The 21,745-nt window shown below is 40.3% G+C and overlaps 1 protein-coding gene across 2 annotated transcripts in view; it reads left to right on the top strand.

The window, feature by feature from the left end:
- Nucleotides 1-21,745, top strand: part of LOC127621812 (dynamin-3-like) — a 74,969-nt gene that overhangs the window by 25,627 nt on the left and 27,597 nt on the right. Inside the window, exons 6-16 of one of the 2 annotated variants that reach the window (XM_052095552.1) lie at nt 124-222; nt 2,710-2,870; nt 3,216-3,358; nt 3,846-3,981; nt 4,087-4,154; nt 4,840-4,978; nt 6,117-6,203; nt 6,380-6,450; nt 6,863-6,914; nt 15,578-15,607; nt 16,933-17,046. In XM_052095552.1, coding sequence (XP_051951512.1) covers nt 124-222; nt 2,710-2,870; nt 3,216-3,358; nt 3,846-3,981; nt 4,087-4,154; nt 4,840-4,978; nt 6,117-6,203; nt 6,380-6,450; nt 6,863-6,914; nt 15,578-15,607; nt 16,933-17,046 — 1,100 coding nt within the window. The remainder of the gene's footprint in view (nt 1-123; nt 223-2,709; nt 2,871-3,215; nt 3,359-3,845; nt 3,982-4,086; nt 4,155-4,839; nt 4,979-6,116; nt 6,204-6,379; nt 6,451-6,862; nt 6,915-15,577; nt 15,608-16,932; nt 17,047-21,745) is intronic. The other variant, XM_052095553.1, reaches the window with a different exon arrangement.

The raw sequence follows: 21,745 nt of genomic DNA, 5'->3' as shown, positions 1-21,745 counted from the left end.
ACTCTGTTGTAATTGACACCAGTGGTAATTTGATAATCGGTTAATACCTCTCCATAGTTATATCACAGTTATATATGACTTTCCCCTTGTTTTTCTCCCTTTTTTTCTTTATTTTTCTTTTAGGCCAGCGCACTATTGGTGTGATCACTAAGCTAGATCTGATGGACCAGGGCACGGATGCCAGGGATATACTGGAAAACAGGTTACTGCCACTGCGCAGAGGTACAGCACATATGCAGTAATGTACTGTCAGTAGAGGCCCATGCAGTTAATTCTAGGATCTGAATCAGTGCCAAGAAATGCCTGCTGTAGGCTATAGCAGCTAAAACAGGGCCAGGTGCAGAGTCTTCATGCTTCCTGCTGCTTTAATGCATTAGACACACGCATATAGAAGATCCAGTCATGAGCTCTAGAAATCCTATTCCTCAGTTATTTATGCAGATAAAGATTCAGCATTACATCTAGTTATAGGACTTTTCCTTCACATTCTTTCTGTTTTGTTCTAAGCTGTGTTTGACTATTTTCTTTACAGTTTCTTTCTTTCTTTTTTCTTGAGTTCTTCTTGAGTTGTTTTTTAGTGTTAACCCTTAAACACATACCTCAGGTCTTTAGAGACCTGGGACCTCATCCATTGGTATTGGAGTTGTGACTATACCTCTTTAGAATTTCTCAATCTCTCTCTTATAATTAGTGTAACACACAAAATAAGAAAAGAAAATTGCAAAAAAAAAATTTAATATGGTGTAAAGGGAATAATGCAAAGGAGGTGGCGAGAACCGGCTTGACAATATAAATAATATTTTAATGTAAAACTGAAACCAACAGTCACAAACACACACATGACAGACAGCTGCCCGTAAACATTCTCTCTCTGTCGCACCACCGTCCGCAGTCTGCCTTTATCCCTCTCGGAGGCTTGATTAGCCTGATAAGGGACCGGGTGTGTAAAATCATGACCCGTCCTCGCCCTCTGCCCTGTCACAGATGATTTAAGTACCAAAAGTGTATAGGGTCTTGTGGCAGGGTGGAGGGCGGGGCCAGGTCGTGATTCCGCACACCCGGCCCCTAATCAGGCTAATTAGCCCTCAAGAGGAATAAAGGCTGACCGAAGACGGCAGTGCGAGAGAGAGAGAGAGAGAGAGAGAGAGATTTACGGACAGCTGTCTGACACCTGTGTGTGTGTGTGTGTGTGTGTGTGTGTGTGTGTGTGTGTGTGTGTGTGTGTGTGTGTGTGTGTGTGTGTGTGTGTGTGTGTGTGTGTGTGTGTGTGTGTGTGTGTGTGTGTGTGTGTGTGTGTGTGTGTGTGTGTCTTTTTGGTTCAGTTTTATATTAAACTATTATTTATATTGTCTAGCCGGTTCTCGCCTCCTCCTTTTCATTAATCCCTTTACTGGTCTCTAGAGACCAGAGGTATGTAACAGTGTTTGTTTTTTTGTTTTTTTTGCACTTCCATAAATTTATATATTTTTTTTTTTATAATTTCATATCTATTTTGTTTTCTAAGTTTACTATCACAGAATGTCTATTTCTTTGTGTATTACAAGAGAAGTTAGTACTATCCTCTATACTATATCACGTTAATTCTATGCAACAATAAACTATCAACAGTGGTGAATTATCAGTTTTTTTATATGCCTTATTATTTCTTACTCAACGTGGCACTGATGTTTCAGTGAATGGCTTGATTATAATTTTACATTGCTATTTGTCGAAGAAACAGCATCAAAGTAAACTATAGCAAGTACAACACATGAAAAGTATAATATGACTGTAGTCATTTGGGTGTTCTACAAAAATAATGTAATTTGTTAATCTATTTAGTGCCTGAGAAAATACACATAATACACATTACACATTGTGTAATGTGTAGCTCAATATGTGTTTGACATGAAATTTCAGTGTGAAAGTAATGAATCCTGTTCTTGATTTGTCCTGATTTGTTGCATTATCTCTAATTTATGAAAAAGAAAACATCAAAATATATTTTAGTGTTTTCTAATTGTCTTGAATATATTAGTAAATTTTTTACACTATCTGGGCATTTTATCCATCCATTTTTGATAGATATAAGTGAAGGGCCTCTAAAGACCCAAATATGTAAGAGTGTATTGGAAAATTACCATGCATTTAAGGGTTAAAGAATGCAAGGTTCTGCATTAACATGTGAATCAGTGCATGAACGTGTAATGGACGTCAAGATTTTTTGCTAAAAATAAAGGATTAAGTTCAGGTTGTTTCTCACCTAAACCTATCATATGCCTTCGGAAGACGTGCATTATAACATACGAGTCAAGTGGAATACTTTTATGATACTTTGGGGTCTTTTGCAAGCTTGAACCTCTTCTACTCTGCGGACAAAAAAATGTACACTTAACATTTTGCACCCCAATTCCAAATAAGTTGGGACAGAATGAAAAATGCTAATAAAAAAAAAAAAAAAAAAACATTTATTAGCATTTTTCATACTGTCCCAACTTTTTCAGAATTGGGGTTGTACATAAGTCAGAAAGGTTTAGGTCTGTTTCTTAAGAGAACAATCTAAAGCAGGCGACTTACACAAAAATCTGCATATGCTCTCCATTTAATCTCATTGCCATCTAGGAGAAACAATCGAACTATCAAATTTTCTTTCCTCCAGGAAAAATATAAGAAAGAGGGGACACTATTTCCATCTACTCATGTATGTCTGTTTCACTGGGGTGATTATAGGTTATATTGGTGTGGTAAACCGTAGTCAGAAGGACATCGATGGGAAGAAGGACATCAGTGCAGCTCTGGCTGCAGAGAGACGGTTCTTCAAGTCACACCCAGCATACAGACACATGGTGACCTGCATTGGCACACCATTACTACAGAGGGTCCTCAACCAGGTGACACAGAATGATGCTACAAAGAACACATAAAGTTGCAAGAAGTACCACATTTGTGAAATACTGTAAATAAGGACCTACATATTAATGAGACTTGAATTATTAATGGTGCTTGTTTAAGCAAGAAGCACTATTAATGGTTAAATTTAGGCTTAGAACTGGAACAAGAGTACGCAACCACCTAGAACACACTACCATTAAAACCACACCTTAGCATTCACATAACAGTGCATTGGGAAACACACACAACATTGTGTTGGCGAGTTTTGCACAGGCAAGCACTACTCACATTTTGTACAGAAATTGTCCAAATCTAGTTCCTAAACCTCTGTCATATCTCCATAGCAACTCACCAACCATATTCGTGATACATTACCAGCATTTCGGAGTCAACTGCAGGGTCAGCTTCTGTCACTGGATAAAGAGGCAGAGGAGTACAAGAATCTGAACCCAGACAACCCCTCACGCAAGACCAAGGCTTTAATACAGTGGGCCCATATGCAAACACTCTACACTCTGATTCAGATAGTAAAAAAAGAAATGCAAACAAAGATGTGCATGCTAAACATAAACACGTGAACACTTTATCAATGTTGGCATTGTAGATAATAAGCTTCAGACTTGTAGTGTGTGCAAGGCATAAAGGATTATTTCACCCCCAAAATTATCAAAAGGTTCTCACTGTCATGCTGTTCCAAACCTGTATGACTTTTTTTCTTCTGTTGAACACAAATGGAGATGTTTGACATAATGACAGCAACAGTCACCATTCACTTTCATTGTACCAATAATGACTTAGGCTGCCATGTCCTAACATTCAGCCTAACATCTTCTATTTGTGTTCCATGGAGGAAAGAAAGTCTTAATGGTCTAGAACAATTTGAGAGTGTGTAAATGATGACAGAATTTTCATTTTCTTTTAGACAAAAACTGAAGAGGGCACATTTGAAAACTTTTCATGTCTTTGTTGTCCAGGCTGATACAGCACTTTGGGCTGGACTTTGAGAAGAGGATCGAGGGATCTGGTGATCAGGTGGACACAGTGGAGCTTTCAGGAGGAGCCAAAATCAACCGTGTCTTTCATGAGCGCTTTCCTTTTGAACTTGTCAAGGTTATTTATTAAAGATATGTAAATCAATCAATTACTTACCTTGTTGCCATTCAGAGCTGAGAGCTCATGCTCATTTTCTGTTCCTCATGCCCTGCACTACATCAGATGGAGTTTGATGAGAAAGAATTACGAAGGGAGATCAGTTATGCCATTAAAAACATCCATGGCATCAGGTATGTGTCACAGACATTTATTAACTGATTTAATACCCAGTCAAGGCCTCGCCACAGAAACATTTACATAAATGGTAATTGTACTTCAGTGACCAATCCTGTGGTGTTGCATGCCATAAATACATTTTATTTTTTGAATAATTTTAAATTACATAGGTTTTCAGCAACTTCAGTCAAAAATAAAGTAAGAGAAAAGACATCAAATGTTTAAGAAAAACAAAACAGAAGAACAGAAAATCAAAGAGTAGGACCTACATTTACAACATATTACAAAAGTAAAAAAGTAAAAGAATAGACATGAAATATAAAGTTAAATTTAGTGTTCATGACCTCATATTAGCCTACTCGAGAGACTACATGGGATGTTTGTTCTTTTAAAAAATAATTTCACACCACATAACCATTTGCAATGAACTAGTAAAGTCTAAAAGGTGATTACATTTAAAAATAGTGATACAAATTGGAAATCATGACCAGTAACATAAGTCTTGCATCATTTGTATGCAGATGACACTTGGCATTTGATATTTTGGCATCTAATGCAATGATATTCAGACATTTTTTAAGTGTCACTTAAGTGTCCAGAAGTGTCCAAATACTTTGGAACACTGTATCTTACTCTTACTTTTTGTTACAAATTGTATTCAGTTTAGTCTTCATTTCCTCTTATGTCTTTGTGGTGTAGGACAGGCCTTTTCACACCTGATATGGCCTTTGAAGCCATAGTGAAGAAACAGATTGTGAAACTGAAAGGACCATGTCTCAAGTGTGTAGACTTGGTGATTCAGGAGCTCATCAGCACAGTACAACAGTGTACAAACAAGGTACAGCATTTAGGGTTAGGGTTGGATTACAATGCAATTTTCACAATGCAAAACACACACACACACACACACACACACACACACACACACACACACACACACACACACACACACACACACACACACACACACACACACACACAGACACACAGAGAGAACAAAGAACAAATGTTCAGTCCATTGATGTTTATTCTTGTTTATTACTGTTTATTTTATTGAAATTATTAGGAATTTACTTTCAGTTATTAAATTGTGATGTTTGAAATTATTCTTTTAAGTCTTCTCTTTGTAACACCAGGTCAGGTATGTCTGTAAGCATAATGTGATATTATTGCAAAAACAGCTAAAAAAATAAAATAAATGCTAAACTTTGACAAATAATAGTTTGATAATGTCTAAATATATATCTTAATGCATAACTTGCATTACCATTTTGAATTACAACACAGTAGGTGGCTGCATAGAACACAGCATTCATCTACTGACTATTATTGTCATAACATGATTTCCAATTCAAGATATTTTTCTTTTTCACTAGATGATAGTAATCTTCCCCCATATTTTCTTCGTTTCAATTTATAGAAGTAAAGGTTTTTACTGTTTTGAAGTTAAATAAATGTGCTTATTTGCATATGCAAATGAAGAAATGTATCTGTCAAGATCTAAAAACACAAAATCCCAAAAAAATAACCTTATTATTTATACTTCAGGGAAGAAGAAATTTCTTAAAAGTTACACCTGTACTGTTTCTGGTCAAAAATGGTTGCGAACAGCAAAGTAAGTGGCCCTATTTGATCAGAATAGGAGGGTTAATGCAGATGCAGTCAACATTCTCAATTCTAAGCTCCCTCCCCAGTCCACCAAAAACATGTAATTCAGAATGCATCACAGTTACGATGTGAAATGGTCATATAAATCTAAATGAATAAATGGTCATGTAAAACTGAAAAACTAAATGTAGGTAACTAACTAACTAACTAACCTTGAAGTGGATTTCAAGAAAATAATGATAGAAACAAAAGTGTAGAACATGCCCCTTTTATGGGCAAAATTAGTGATGATGGTTTGATTTAAGTGTTTTTTATTTTAGCTTGAGTTTTTTTAAATTATTTTTATTTTTTTACATGCATGTCCTCAGTTAGGGACCTTTCCTAAACTACGGGATGAGACAGAGAGGATAGTCACCACACACATTCGGGAACGAGAGAGTCAAGCCAAAGACCAGGTCAGACCAACAGCTGCGAATAATTAATCAAACAGTCTTTTTCTTATCGAGCCAATTTAGTCTGTTTAGTTATGGATGAAACAAACATTCTTACTGTGGATTTATGAATTATTGTTTTTATATATGTCATATCTTATTGTGTACGTACTCTATGAGTGTATTTGTTTGGCGAACAGGTTTTACTCTCACTAGAGATTCAGCTCTCCTATATTAACACAAACCATGAAGATTTCATCGGATTTGCAAAGTAAGTTTTTCTCTCAGATGCTATTGAACTTGTGAGCACACTAAGTAGAAATAGAATAAATAATCCATTACGATTACAGCTGTCGCAATTAACTTCTCATTAAAAGTGTCGATTACAGCATTCCATTTAGACAGTCACTTTTAGTGTATAATTCGTTTAAAATTGAAACCATCTTTGGAACAAAATTTTTTAATTTGTCAATGTGAAATTGAATGTTTACTTGATTTCCACTGTTTCCACTTCATTTACTGAAATAAAGTAATTTAGGAACCCAGTTCTCAGCTTGTTTTGGCTGTGTAGCATGAAGAATATGGCATGATGTTAGCATATATCATATATGTATTCTAATGTAAATTCTATTGATCAACATTCTCTCTCCTCTACCTCACTCCCTTTAATAATTTCCTTTCAGTGCGCAACAGAAACCCAATCAGAAGAGTAAGAAGGCTTCAGCAGGGAACCAGGTGAGTCATAGTGTTTTATGAGTCTTAAGAGGGTATGTTATGAATCTGGCGTAGATAAGAAATCATCAGAGAGTCTTTCTTGGAATTCTTGGGAATCACTTTTCTGCACACACTCTGTTGGTCTCTTGTTCAGCTGTCTTGCATCAGATAATATGTGACTAATGTGTCCGTCTAACACGTTACATCTTAAAGGAATATTCCGGGTTCATTACAAGTTAAGCTCAATCGACAGCCTTTGTGGAATAATGTAGATTACAATAAAAATGTATTTGTACTCGTACCTCTTTTTTTTTTAAAAAAAAGCACAAATCAGTGGAAGTGAATGGGGCCAATCTGTAAATATTAAAATACTCCGTTTCAAAAGTTTAGTCACAAGACGTTAACAATATGCTAACATGATTTTAGTGTGATTAAATCACTGTAATATATCCCTTAGCTCCAGGGAATGAGGAAGTGGGTGATGGCATACTTAGTTCCAATACAGTCTTTTATTTATCACAAAACCTCGCTTTTCAGTGGAACACTCTTAAATCACACACACACACACACACACAGCTTGACGCTTGGCTCTCTCTCTTCTGCGTCAATCTCCTCCCCTTTTATCTCCATGTCACAGCTCACTGAGAATACAAACAGGTGTTAGCACAGTTGCCCTCCCAAGCAGATAGTACCAGAGGGTGAGGACTATTTGGTCTTGGGTCCCGGACAAGCCACAATAGCTGCTATTTATCAATTTGGGATGCACTTGTTCATGACCCAAGTGGAAACCCAGGTACCATACTTCCACCTGTCCAATTGTACACTTCCTCGAATTTGCTGTTATTCCCGCCTGTTTCAGTGATCTCAGTACAGCTATCAGATGCTGGATATGCCGCTGCCAATAATAGCTACATCTAGGTAGGCAGCGGCATATGCAGCGATCGGACAGATAATTTTGTCCAGGAGTCGCTGAAATGTAGCCTGGGCCTAAAACAAACCTGAACGGAAGGGTATTGAATTGGTGTATGTCAAACGGAGTGGAAAATGCAGTTTTTTCTCAGGACATGAGAGTCAAGGGGACCTGCCAATATCCCTTCGTTAAATCCAGTGTTGAATAAAAGTGAGCCGCACTTAACCGATCGAGGAGTTCGTCAATGCAAGTCATTGGGTATGCATCAAATTTAGAAACCGCGTTAACTTATTATTCAGCAGCGAGATCCATCCACTGTGTGTTGAGAGTAAAAGTTGTTCTGTGTAACGTATGTGTGTCCAAAGACAAGATCCACGCAACCCATTTGTCATTGAATAATGTCTCTTTTAATGTCCTTTCTGTTTTTCTACAGTTAGTTGTTGATCAAAAAAAGAAACATTTAATTTGAATCAGGCATAGCACAGATGAGGTAAAGCCATTCATATCCTCTCCATTAACATTCGGTCATCTACAGACACTCTTTACAGAAATGCCGGGTTTGTTAAAGAGACAGTATTTGTTTTAGCACATGTCAAGTCAAGTCAAGTCAATTTTATTTGTATAGTGCCTTTCACAACACACATCGTTTCAAAGCAGCTTTACAGAATATCAGCATTAACAGACGATAAAACTGTAATGTCTATAAAGTCGATTAATCATTATTGTGTAATTTAGATAAAATACGATTTTTAATAGTGTTTAAGAATAATTAAATGATAATTGTATTAATAACCCCAGTGAGCAAGCTGTAGGTGACTGTGGCAAGGAACACAAAACTCCATAAGATGTAGATTAATGGAGAAAAATAACCTTGGGAGAAACCAGACTCCCAAGTCAGTTCCCAAGCCAGTTCCCCTCTGGCTAACATTATGAATGTAATGTAAATATTAATTATGTATATGTAAAATCATGGTTTAAATTATTAAACTAAGTAAGGGTTAAGGGTCAGTGTTTAAACATCGATTGTGTTTGAACTGTAAGATTAATGACCACAGTCTTTGAAGTCCATCTTGATTAATTGCAGAAGTTCACATAGATGCAATTGTCCTTGTTAATTGGGTGATGAAGCTTTTGTTGGCAATAGTTAGTCTAAGCATTCCATTTCAAGATCGTAGTCCATCAATAGACCGAGGTGATGCAGGTGGAGTTGGCATCATTTCATCCTCTGAAGTCCATCAAATTAGACTGAAGTGATGTTTGGCTGACACCGGCTGCATTTAGTCATCATCATTCTGCGACATGTAGCAGTGGAGTCCAACATGAAGCAGGAATGGTGCTGGATCCAGACGGTTCTGGTGACCTCAGGATAGGAGTCCCGAGGTTGAGACAGGGAAACAAATAAAAAGATGTAAGCATAGATGCCATTCAATTTATTGCAGAGTTAGAGATCATGATCAATGTTACTGGTTCCGGCAGACCCAAATAAAGCAGCCTAATTGTGGGTTGGAGGATAAATTAGGTGTATGCCTGGCTAAATAGATGAGTCTTTAATCTAGACTTAAACTGAGAGAGTGTGTCTGCATTTCGAACAGTGTTTGGGAGACTATTCCATAGTTTAGGTGCCAAATATGAAAAGGATCTTGCTCCTTTAGTGGATTTTGATATTCTAGGAACTATTAACAGGCCAGAATTTTGCGATCTTAATGAACGTGTTGGAATATAGCGTGGTAGAAGATCACTTAAGTACTGCGGAGCTAGACCTTTCAAAGCTCTGTACGTAGTTAACAGAATTTTAAAATTAATACGGAATTTAACAGGTAGCCAATGTAACGATGATAAATGTTCAACAAATCAATGTAAATACTTGCAAATAGAAAAAAAATATGCAATTTAACAATGAACATGTAACAAAATATAATATATGAAATATAATATCTTGTTTTTTTATTTAATACATGGATTTGTTCATTTTTAAAAAGCCATAATGTGACCACAATGATGAATATCTAAAAATATAATTCGTAAAATGTATTTTCTCATAATGTACCAAATTAGAAGGTCCCCTGTATAATTAACGGCATTAGCCGGGAGAAAATGTATTTCATATGTAAGTAGAGGTGGGTAGTAACGTGCTACATTTACTCTGTTACATTTATTTGAGTAACTTTTTGGTAAGTGCCGATAATGAAAACGTGGGCTTGTCTGTGTCATGGTCATTTTTAGGGTGATTCTGAAACTATGGATTTTTATGACCTCAGTTTAGAAGTATACATTTTATATCAGTGCTGCATTATATCAGTTCCTACTGTATATATCATCAGTGTTAAGTGCAGTGGCATAGCCAAGGGTGGGCCGGGGTGAGCTTGGGCCCACCCAAATTAGATCCAGGCCCACACTGAATATTAGAGATTATTCTTTGACTTCAAATATATGTTTAGTTCTAACTGTTCTAACATACACCTTCTGGTGCTACTTGGACACGTCATCAGTGATGAACCCGGGGTCAAAAGGTGTTTCGGGTCTTTAATCAACAAACACCCTCGCCCGGGCGACCCAGCCGGGGGTGATCAGTCCCCGGCCTGTGTCCAAATGGCATGCTACTCCACGGTTCCCCCCTCCTGATCCACAACCATCGTGAGGCTTTTTCGGCAGCCTCAGAGATGTTCTTTATGGCTCGCCTGCACAGTTGTCCTTTAACTCCAAGGAGTTTGAGTGTTCGGGGTAACGACTGTCCTGCAAAGCCCCGGCAACCGACCTCCACTGGCTCATTGCGTGTTTTCCAGCCGCCGCTCCTGCACTCCTCCACCAGCTCTGCATATTTGGCTCTCTTGCGCTCATTTGCCTCCTCCAATCTGTCTTCCCAGGGGACAGTAAGCTCCACTATGACCACCTGCCTGGTCGACTCCGATGTAATCACCACGTCTGGGCGGAGTGAAGTGGCCGTGATGTGATTCGGGAACTTGAGCTGCCTTCCAAGGTCCACTTGAAGGTGCCAGTCTCTTGCATTGGCCAGGAGCCCGCCTGGGGAGCGTGGCTGCTGATGTGCCTTCTCTCCAGCTCTGACAAAGGATATGGTTTGCTTGGAGGGCTGCTGACTCTTACTGCTCTGAATTGCTGTGGTGATAATATCCGCAAGAGCCCTGAGGACCTGGTCATGTCGCCAGCGATACCGCCCATCCCCCAAAGCCTTTGGACAGCAGCTGAGGATGTGCTCCAGTGTGCCACTCCTTTGGCACAGTTGGCATGTTGGTAAGTCTACCAGGCCCCAGCGGTGTAGGTTGGATGGGCTAGGTAGAAGATCGTACACGGAATGGATCTGGAACTTGATGCGCTGTGGTTCAGAGCTCCACAGCTCTGCCCAGGTGATCTTGCGCTGCTCGGCGTTCTCCCACCTAGTCCAGGCGCCTTGCTGTTTCATACCGACCATCTTGGTCATGCGGTCCTCCTCCACCTCTGCGTGCACCTCGTCCAGCACCAACTGATGCTTCTCCCTCCCTCTTGATTTGTCATAGCGTGGCTTAGGGAAACTGGCCAGGCCTGCACGTCCCACTGCCACGTTGCCAACCAAGACACCATGCCTCAGCCGAGCCTCCGCTCTGTCCACCGCTTCCTGTGCCTTCCACTTCCTTCCCGTCTTAACACAGATTCCAGCTGAGGAGACTTTGGCATCGGAGGAATCTCGGTACATGATGACCTCCCGGGCACGTGTGACCTTGAATTCCTCGGACAAGCTGCTGATGGGAAGTTGCAACTTGGTGGAATGGCCATAGAGGGCGATGTTACTCAGGGACCGTGGGAGTCCTAACCACCTCCTGAGGAACTGACTGATGGTTCTCTCCAGTGCTTCTACCGTTGTCATGGGTACCTCGTATATAAGAAGGGGCCAGAGAAGCCTTGGTAGGATTCCATGTTGGTACATCCAGGTTTTGTACTTTCCTGGAAGCCCCGACTTGTCGACTGCCGTGAGCCAGTTCGTCATGTCGCTTCTGGTTTGTTGGAGCGCGGTTGTGTCCTTCAGGGCGCTGTCAAAGATCTTCCCCAAGCTCTTGACTGGTCTTTCTGTTACTGAAGGAATTTGTGTCCCCTCCAAGTTAAAATGGAACCTATCGGCCACTTTGCCTTTCTTTAAAACCAGGGACCTGGACTTTGCTGGCTTAAAACTCATCCTTGCCCATAGGATGAGGCGTTGGAGCCCCTGAAGAAGCCATCTACACCCGGGAACTGAAGCTGCTGTCACAGTAAGGTCATCCATGAAGGCTCTTATGGGTGGCTGCCGAGTACCAGATCTAGACATGGGACCTCTGCATTCCACCTCTGCTGATTTGACGATCATGTTCATGGCTAGAGCGAAGAGTGGTACGGAGATTGTACAGCCGGTGATAATACCCTTCTCTAGCCATTGCCAGGCAGATGTTACCGTTCCTGATGAAACTCTCAATCTGAAACTGTTTTAGTAGTCCAGAATAAGGTTGCGGATCGTCTCTGGCACATGATGTCTTGTCAGTGCTCCGTCAGTATTCCGCTGGGACCAGGAGTGGAGTTTGATCTTGCTGCCATTAACGCATCCTTCACTTCTTTCAAGGTGGGCCCGGAGATGTTGAACTGGGCCGCTGGTTCTGGAGGTTCGATGAGCTTCTCACAGGGGCCGAGGTCTTGCTCCCTAGCAGAGTCACTGAATGTGATACTGAGGTGGTGGTTCATTTCCTCTGCCGAGCACGTGAGGTTGCCGGTTTTCTTCTGTCCCAGGAGTCTCTTAGTGAAGCCAAAGGGATTTGAGATGAATGCCTTACGCTTGCGGGCTTGCTCCTTCCCCTTTTTTCTGTGCCACTCGGCCCGCCTGAGTGTGGTGAGCTTCTTCCTTACAATCTCTCTGAGCTCTGCCAGGGCCATTTTCTCCTCCTCCTTTGCGACCTTGTACTGACGTTTCAGGGATCGTAGATATTGTCTGAGCTGGCTGATCTTTACCTCTCGCCGGTTTGGTTGTGATGGAGTAGATGTACCACACTTTTCTGTAACACCAAACCGCTCTGCGCCTATACCCATTGTGAGGGTGCACATGGTACGGAGTTTCTGTTCAACATTCCCCTTGCATGTCGACTCCAAGATCTTATCGAGGTCCTCATCGAACTGGTGCCACTCCTTCTTGTTAGCGGCAGGCCACTTCACCCGGCGCTGTTCTGGCTTTTTGCTTTGAGAAGAGGCTAGTGCAGCTTGGAGGTTCCGGGCTTTGTGGTGTGACTCCGGGCCTGGCTCCTCCTCCGTCTGACCAGGTTTTGCAACCGGTACCGAGGTCCAGAAACTGAGGTACTGGCTACTGCCCCTGTGCGTTGCTGCATTCGTCCACCCTTAAGGCAGGCCATCTTTGTCTAATGGATCTTCAGACCTGTCGGGTTTTTGCAAACCTTGCCGCAGATACAAACTGTGCTCATTGTCGGTTGTCCGTTTCCTTGTGTCATAGCCTGAGAGTCTGTCCTATTGGGATTCTCATTCTCCCCCCCCTCTCGGGAATCCCTGGGGGTATTTTTCAGAAGGGTTTTTCGTAGCTTGCTTGGGTGCTCCTTTACAGGAGCTGCAGTTCGGGCTGCTAACCCTTACTGCCCCGGTTGCCGTCTTTCCGCACTGTCAGCTGTCACTCCAGCCTTTGGCATACTATTCATGGGCGTCATCCGGTCTTTCCCGGAGGTCACTGACTGAGCCAGCAGTGAAAGTTCTAACATACACCTTCTGGTGCTACTTGGACACGTCATCAGTGATGAACCCGGGGTGAAAAGGTGTTTCGGGTCTTTAATCAACAGACACCCTCGCCCGGGCGACCCAGCCAGGGGTGATCAGTCCCCGGCCTGTGTCCAAGTGGCGTGCTACTCCACGGTTCCCCCCTCCTGATCCACAACCATCGTGAGGCTTTTTCGGCAGCCTCAGAGATGTTCTTTATGGCTCGCCTGCACAGTTGTCCTTTAACTCCAAGGAGTTTTAGTGTTCGGGGTAACGACTGTCCTGCAAAGCCCCAGCAACTGGCTCATTGCGTGTTTTCCAGCCGCCGCTCCTGCACTCCTCCACCAGCTCTGCATATTTGGCTCTCGCGCTCATTTGCCTCCTCCAATCTGTCTTCCCAGGGGACAGTAAGCTCCACTATGACCACCTGCCTGGTCGACTCCGATGTAATCACCATGTCTGGGTGGAGTGAAGTGGCCGTGATGTGATTTGGGAACTTGAGCTGCCTTCCAAGGTCCACTTGAACTATTTTATAAAATAGTTTAAAAATATATATATTGAAAGGAACACAGTACTGAAAGTGTGAAATAACTTTATGAATGTGCTTGGGCTATGTGCTCTGTTGTAAGGGAAAATTTGGTTAAAAATGTTTTATTTTTATTGAGGCACACCCAAAAGTAATTTTCTGGCTACACCCTTGGTTAAGTGTAAATGTATTTTGCTCTGCCGATTGCATGTTTGACTTCTGGAGCACAAGCTGACAGTATGTCTGCACGTGCACAGCATTGCGTTTGACAGATGCGGCACGTTTTTTTATGGATAACAGAAAACAAGCTCTGAACATAAATAAGACTAATATGCTTTCAAACACAGAGATACATTTTAGTTTACCCTTAGTGTACAGAACTAATTATCTAAATTCTTTGGACACTGAAAATACTGTAACTACACTGAACTAAGATCAATTAGGACTTTAGTCCTGTCATTTATATACTGGAAACTGGTTTCTAACATGTATATTCTAATTGACAGATTCATCCATACCTGACAAGCGTCCTTAAAGTAATAGTTCAGCATAAATGAATGTTCTGTCATCATTTCCTGCCTTCATGTTGTTCCAAACCCTTGTGAATTTCTATATTTTGTGGAACCCAAAAGATGTTAGACAGAATGTTGGGGAGTGACAGTCTCAGTCACCATTCCCAACATTCTGTCTAACGTCTTCTTAATTGTGTTGCATTGAAGAAAGTAATTTGGTTTGAAACAAGTGGTATGATGACAATTTCCATTTATAATAAGAATAAGAATGATTAGTATTGTGTAATACATGTTAAATGTCTATTATGTAATGAAATATTGGGATGTAAATGTCCATTATGTTATATGTGGAAGTAACTAGTTACTCGTTACTTGATTTTTCTTTTAATTGGATACATTCTTACTCTTACGTAATTTTTAACATTACTACTTTTGCTCCGACTTGAGTAATTATTTTTGGCTACTCTACCCAACTCTGTATGTAAGCAAAAGGGACATTATAACTGAAATATACACATGCTGAAAATAACCTGAAATATTCCTTCAACATTTGTTAAAAAAACACTGGCCCAATGCTTTGCACCAAATGTTGATCTCAACATTTGGCACTTAAGGTCCAACTTCTTAGTCTAGCGTAAGTTTCTCCTTAACCTTCATTATCCCTGTTTCAATTTCTTGATGGGCATGCATGCTGATCTGTTTATACTCTTATCTCTTGCACTCACTGTTCAATATCTGCTTCACTCACTGTGTAACACATTCTTTCATTTCCCGCAGCGCTGCACATGTGCTGTTGCCACTTCATAGCCAGAACATGTTTTCTCACTATGTCTACTGAACATAGTCTGATCCTCACTAAATTAAACCTTTCATAGCCTACTAAATGCTGATATTCTTAGTGTTTGGATTGAAGGATTGTGTCCCTTTTATGTAAATATGGAGTTCCAGTTTGCCAGAAGAGATGCCCGTGCCTGCCAGTGTCATCTTAATAGTTTTATTCTCTCCTCTCTGCTGATTTTTTTAGGGTGCCGCCCCTCCTCCACCCAGTGAAATTGTACGAGTCCAATGTCTGTAAGCCTTTCCTACTGTCTACCAGCATCACAGTTTCTCTGTTTGTGCATTTGTGTACATATGTATGTGAAAAACCTCTTTGCTCTTTCTTCTCTTAATGTTCCACACTTTGCGTGATGCTGCAGTCACATAAATTAAAAACATACCCAAGACATTCTGGGACTCAGAAATTCAGACTTTTTTAAGACTCCTACTAAAACAGCTCAAGGCGTACAGTTTGTATGTCATGTATTTTCATGCACTACATTTCCCTGAAGACTCCTCAATCTGTCTAGATAAACAACAGTCCAAAACATGACTCATTTGACCTTTGAACTCTTATTCTGAATCCTGATTTTCCCAGATGTGTTTTACGAAATCTTCACCACATCCTAAAATCATCTTCTGTTAACAAATTAATGTATCCTGCTGTAATTCATTATTTTAATTTCTCTAAATCACTGTGAATAAATATTATAAATCATGTTTTTAGATTACTGCCTGTGATTGAACCTACTTACAGTTTGCAGCCTTGTAAACAGACCCACAGACTGTGTGCAAGTGTGTGTGTGTGTGTGCGTGCGTGCCTGTGTGTATGTAGGAGGTTGTGCGCTAATGTTAAAAACAGGTTGAAATCTGAAACTCCATTTGGTGTATGTGTGTGTGTGTGTGTGTGTGTTTGGGATTTCTGATTCTGAATAAAAATACTGCTGTGCTGCAAACTTTAGGCAGGTACAGTCAAAAAGTAACTAACTGTTATTTGAGGTTTGATACAAACGGTAGGTTGTGAAACAAGGCATTAATTTCTTGTGCATTTCTTTTCTCACTTTTTTTTAAAGGTGATATCGATATTTACAGTGTCATCTTGGATTTAAACGTTAAGTTTATGCTACGGAATGAACAACTTTATAATTGTTTGTAATGTTTTGAAATGCAATAATGAGGTACAGGATGAAACTGTTTTCATTCTTATTGTGTGAGACGATCAGGGACTGTGAGCCAGAATATGACTCATATTTCCTATTGAAACGGGATGTTTTAGCTCTTTCTTCATTGACATCCTGTCTCTCTGTTTCATTTACTTTCTTCACCTCCACTCTATCTATCTGTCCGTCCGTCCGTCCGTTCATTTTTTTTTTACTGATATAAAATTAAACGTTGAAATTTAGTGCCTAAATATTGTGATGACCTGTTTTTTGTTTTCACCTTTAAATTTTCTACCATTAGTCTAGTTAAGTAGGAGGACCAGAGAATCTCAGCCTGCTCCATGTTTCTAATCTACCATGAACCCAGACTGTTCACCTCTGACCTCTGTCTTTGGACCCACAGGTGATCCGCAAGGGCTGGTTGACCATCAACAACATCAGTCTGATCAAAGGAGGGGCCAAGGAGTACTGGTTCATACTCACCGCTGAATGTCTGTCCTGGTTTAAAGACGATGAGGCGAGTATAAAATGGCGTTAGAGATTTGTAATCTTTCATTCTTTTAATTACTTTATGATGTTTATGGTGAGTGTTTAAAAACAGATCTACATTTCCCAGAGTTCCTTGTGCAGTGGTGATAAGTGATAAGGAACATCGCCATTGGTTTCCATTAGCTGTTTTCTGTGTCAGTCACACTGCATGGTCTGTCAGGCGGGCTGCCATCTATCTGCCTGTCTGTGCCTGCTGTACAGGTGCAGGAAGTTCTGCACAGCAAGTGTAGACAGGCAGACAGAAAACGCTCTCTGTCAATGGCAGCACAACCTGCTTCTTTGGACCGGTCATCCGAAATGAGGGACAGATAATGTATTACTACAGTACAATACAAAAATACTCACAGGCCCACTTCATGTTTACATATGGGTAGTTGACACATAACTAAGACATTTTTTTATTAATATCAAAATTTTAGGTAAAATGTTGTAGATTTTAACTACTTTGAATGGCAACCTTTTCTTTTAATTCGTTCAATTAATTATTTTATTTTCTTTAGTTTTATTTTTTTATTTTAAAAGTGCAAATTGCATGGAAGGTTGTCAGTTAACATGAGGTCATACAACTACATGGATAATAAAGACAAAATAATGAACAAAATGCTATTAATTGTTGATGTACAGCATGCAGGACATGCCAACTTTTAAATGGTATTTTTCATTTTCAAAAAGTATCAGCTACCCATATTTCTAGTCACATTATTGCATTTTAAATATATTTTTATGCTTGGCTTGTGCCATTCATGTGTTTAGCACAAAAAAAATAAAATAATAAAAAGCAAATACAGTACATTTACACATTCTTAACAAACACAGTACATTGAGAAAGTGATACAGTGAAAATCTCTGCAGTATTGAGATTGTTATGTATTAGAAAGTAACCCTTTTCTAGGTAATAAAACCTCTTTCATTTCTCCACTTGAGTCCCAGCCCCCCAGAAACACACTTTTAACCTCAGTTTTCCCTCCACTCAATCGTTCCTTGCTCATTTCATTGGTTCCCTCTTTACCTCATTTTCTTCTATATTTCTAGCTCCCTTTTCCTAGTATACCCCCACCATCTCTCTCTATTGGGAATAGAGGCATTTGGACTGGATCACCCTGACATAGCTGGAAGCCCCCCAAGTCAAACTAACAGAAAAACACACACTCTCAGACACACATGGATATTGATATACACAAAATCTTAGAAATTAAACATGCACTGGCATAGACACACTTACGCTCACCCGCACTCGCTCGACTGCAAAATGCATCGGACTACATAAGCAAACTGTTCCAAACTGGCCTGTACGGAACTTAAAATCCTCTTAAACATGGGTAAATTCTCCTGAAAATGAGTGACATTTGTACTCAGGCCCATAAGCAAAACATTTTATCATATCATATACGGTTATGCAAACACATATAGAACTTAGAATTCTCACCAACTTTCACTGCTAATATTTGGTCTTTAGCAAGGCTTCCCATAAAATGAACATTAGATTTTATATCTAAAAATCGAAATAGCTAATTATTAGATTTATTCATGTGTAATGCAATATATAATGTACAAGTTGGCTTATATACTTTAACTTCCTATTCTCACAATATTACTTATGTAAGTAGTATATAACTTATAGAATAGAAGCTGGCTGACTGAACGGTTCCTCATGTTCAGCTGAATCCATTATATATTTTATATGTGCGCAGATGTGATCTCTGAATCCTTATTGGACAGCTTTTTCAATTCTAGAGTTGAAAACTATAAAGAATATTTAAGTTTTCTCTAAATAAGAATGGACGGCCTCTTCACACGTTTTCCTTTGCCTCGTTTTTGCTCTGTGCATAATCATTGCGGTGATTTCCCAAAAATTTTTATATTTGGCTTTATAACACACTTTATTACTCCTTCATATCTGTTATCTATCTCTCCATCTCTTTCTTTGTTTTTTGCTTCTTCACTTTCTCTTTATTTCATTCTGTCTCTGTGGTTGGCAGTCTCTCTGGGGCCGTACACATTCCTGGTTGGAAAATTGTAAGACTTTGTCCAAACACCATCCAGCCTCTTAGAGCCTGCCGAGAAAGAGGAAGAGAGAGATACAGCCCCTCACCCCTTACAGCATATCACATTTCAATTCTCATACGTTTGGCATGCACACACACACATTCACACGAATATTCTTGCATTTAAAATGTTTTAAATCTTAGTTAATCTTTACCCTCAAAAACTTTGGTCATACTTTTATAGAAACTGACATCAAACGCTCTCCTAGTTCACTTCCTTTCAGTACATCTGTCCCAATACTGATGTTGATCATGGGCTGGGACTGCTGGTTTGGGTTAATCAGCGCGCAACACTAAACAGACACGCATTCCTGCAGTCTTCCGTCTCTCTTTCTGAACTGAGCGGCATGAGGGAAAACAGATGACTCGTGCACCCCTCCACTTGTGTTTGCCATCTGCATAATCACTCTATTTTCACCTCTCCTCCATTCCTCACAGCATGTGAGTTAGCATGCATACATGCAACTGCCTGATTTCCCTGAAAATGTAGGCCTTCTGGGAACATCTGAAGTCTCTTTACGACGCAAGTAAAAGTTTGACGTAAAACTAAGACAACTAGCCTCACACCTGGAGTTTGCATGGAGCATTTATATAAACCATATGTGTGCACTGTTCGGCCCAGTACATACACATTTACACATACACACCAACAATGAACACTAAAACCATCCTAGCTACACGTTGTGTGGCGGATGTGCAGTACACACATTCCAAGGCAACCTGAAAAATTACAATCTAAATGGTCATTACCGCCAATAGAATTCACGTCTCAGTCCACAAAGATGTGAAATATCACCAAAAATGGCAGAGGAAAATGACAAAGTATGACAGAGAAAGGAGAAAAACTGTGAATGATAATTAGACAACAAACCAACATAGCAGAGCCTGACTTTTCATCTGGATAGTCATGGTGTTTGTTTGTTTGCTTTTGTTTGAGAGATTGCATCGGATCTAGTGACGTAAATCCATGCACAGTCTAACCAATGTGCAGACTACTGTACACCAGCAAGATCCTGAACAGGTAGTCTGAACACTGGGATGACGGAGCAGGAGATAGTTCCAGCCCTCTCTTACCCTCTCTCTCTCTTTTCATCCTTTACTTTCTCTTTATCTATTTCAATCGCTCAGTCCAACCCTGGTGGCCCCGACCTTCACAGGAGGCGGAAGAAGATTCAAAATAAACAGGGCAGAAATAGTCTCCATTGCTTCTCTCTCATTCTCAGTCAAGATGAAGAGAAGGTAGAGGATGGAGACTGACCGACTCCAGGTACCTCTTTACCAGTTGGTGTCCCAAGCCTCAGCTCTTCTGTTTGTTCCGCATCGGCGTGCAGTATCCAGCCTTGACGTGGCACTTTTGCTCCCACAGCCGGCTATCTGGCAGGACGTTTATGGAAGGCATAGCAAAAAAGAGGAAAAGAGGAGTCAGAAAAAGAGAGGGAGGGACCCCACTGGCCATATAAGGGTTGATGGGACCCTTGGGTAATCAACTTTGGAGTGGTCCGTTGTTTCTCAATTCCTCTCTTTCAAATCTTTTGGTCAGACTCACTCCTCTCCACTCCTGTATTTCTCCCTCTGTCCTCTCTTGGTACTCCCAGCCATCCTCTGGACTTCCCTGCCCCATCTCTCTCTCTCTCTCTCTCTCTCTCTCTCTCTCTCTCTCTCTCTCTCTCTCTCTTGCTAAAGCGGTACCAGATGTTGTATTCTTAACGCCAGCCTGTCATTTCTAACTGTTTTTTTTCAACCTCTAAAAACTCAGGCAGGAAGTGGGCCCCTCTGGAATGAAAGAAGAGAGAACGTTTTCAAGGGGAGCAGAAAAGGAGGGGTGCAGAGAGTCATGGAGGACAAGATAGGGAAGGATAGACAGTGTGACAGTTTAGAAGAATAGATCACCCCAAAATAAACATTTACACCATGTCTACTCCAGACGTGAGTGATGTCGAGTCGCAACGCCTTGATGCTGTCTACACTGGATGCAAAAATTCTTAACCGTTTATTTGTCTTGTATGTGTAGCACCAGAGTGTACATCGCCAAAAAATGGGGTATCCTGTTAATGTCGATGCGACAAGGCACAGCACGATGAAAGCATTCAGTGTAGGCAGTATCATTGGTTATAATAGGAACGATTTACTTTTGTCGCATCACGATGCTCGCTTCTGATGTAGACAGATTGTTAGTCTTCATTTTCTCACCCACATGCTGTTCGAACCCAGTATTATTTTCTTTTATCTGTGAAACATATAATGAGATCTGAGGCAGAATGTCCAAACAGCTCTTTTCCAGACAACGAAAGTGGAAAGTGATTTTAAATTCCAAGCTCCAAAAAGAACAAAGTAGCACCATAAAGTATCATAAAAGTAGTCCATGTGATTCATGCAATGTATTCCAAGTCTTATGAAGCCATATAATAGCTTTCTGTGAGGAACAGACAGTCATAATCCTACCCTCCTCGGTTGCTTTTAACCTCCTGATATCCAAGCGTGGCTGCTGTGTGCATTTTCATTCCTCTGATTTGTAACTAGTAGCACATAAGGAACATGCAAAAAAGTTGTGAAATTTTAAATAATACCAAGTTATATTGTTTATGTTTCCAGGAGTTTTGTTTATTCAGGTTTTTGTTACAG

This window comes from Xyrauchen texanus, chromosome 28, assembly GCF_025860055.1.
Source record: "Xyrauchen texanus isolate HMW12.3.18 chromosome 28, RBS_HiC_50CHRs, whole genome shotgun sequence".
Taxonomy (NCBI): domain Eukaryota; kingdom Metazoa; phylum Chordata; class Actinopteri; order Cypriniformes; family Catostomidae; genus Xyrauchen; species Xyrauchen texanus.
This window is presented reverse-complemented; position numbering and strand designations above follow the sequence as displayed.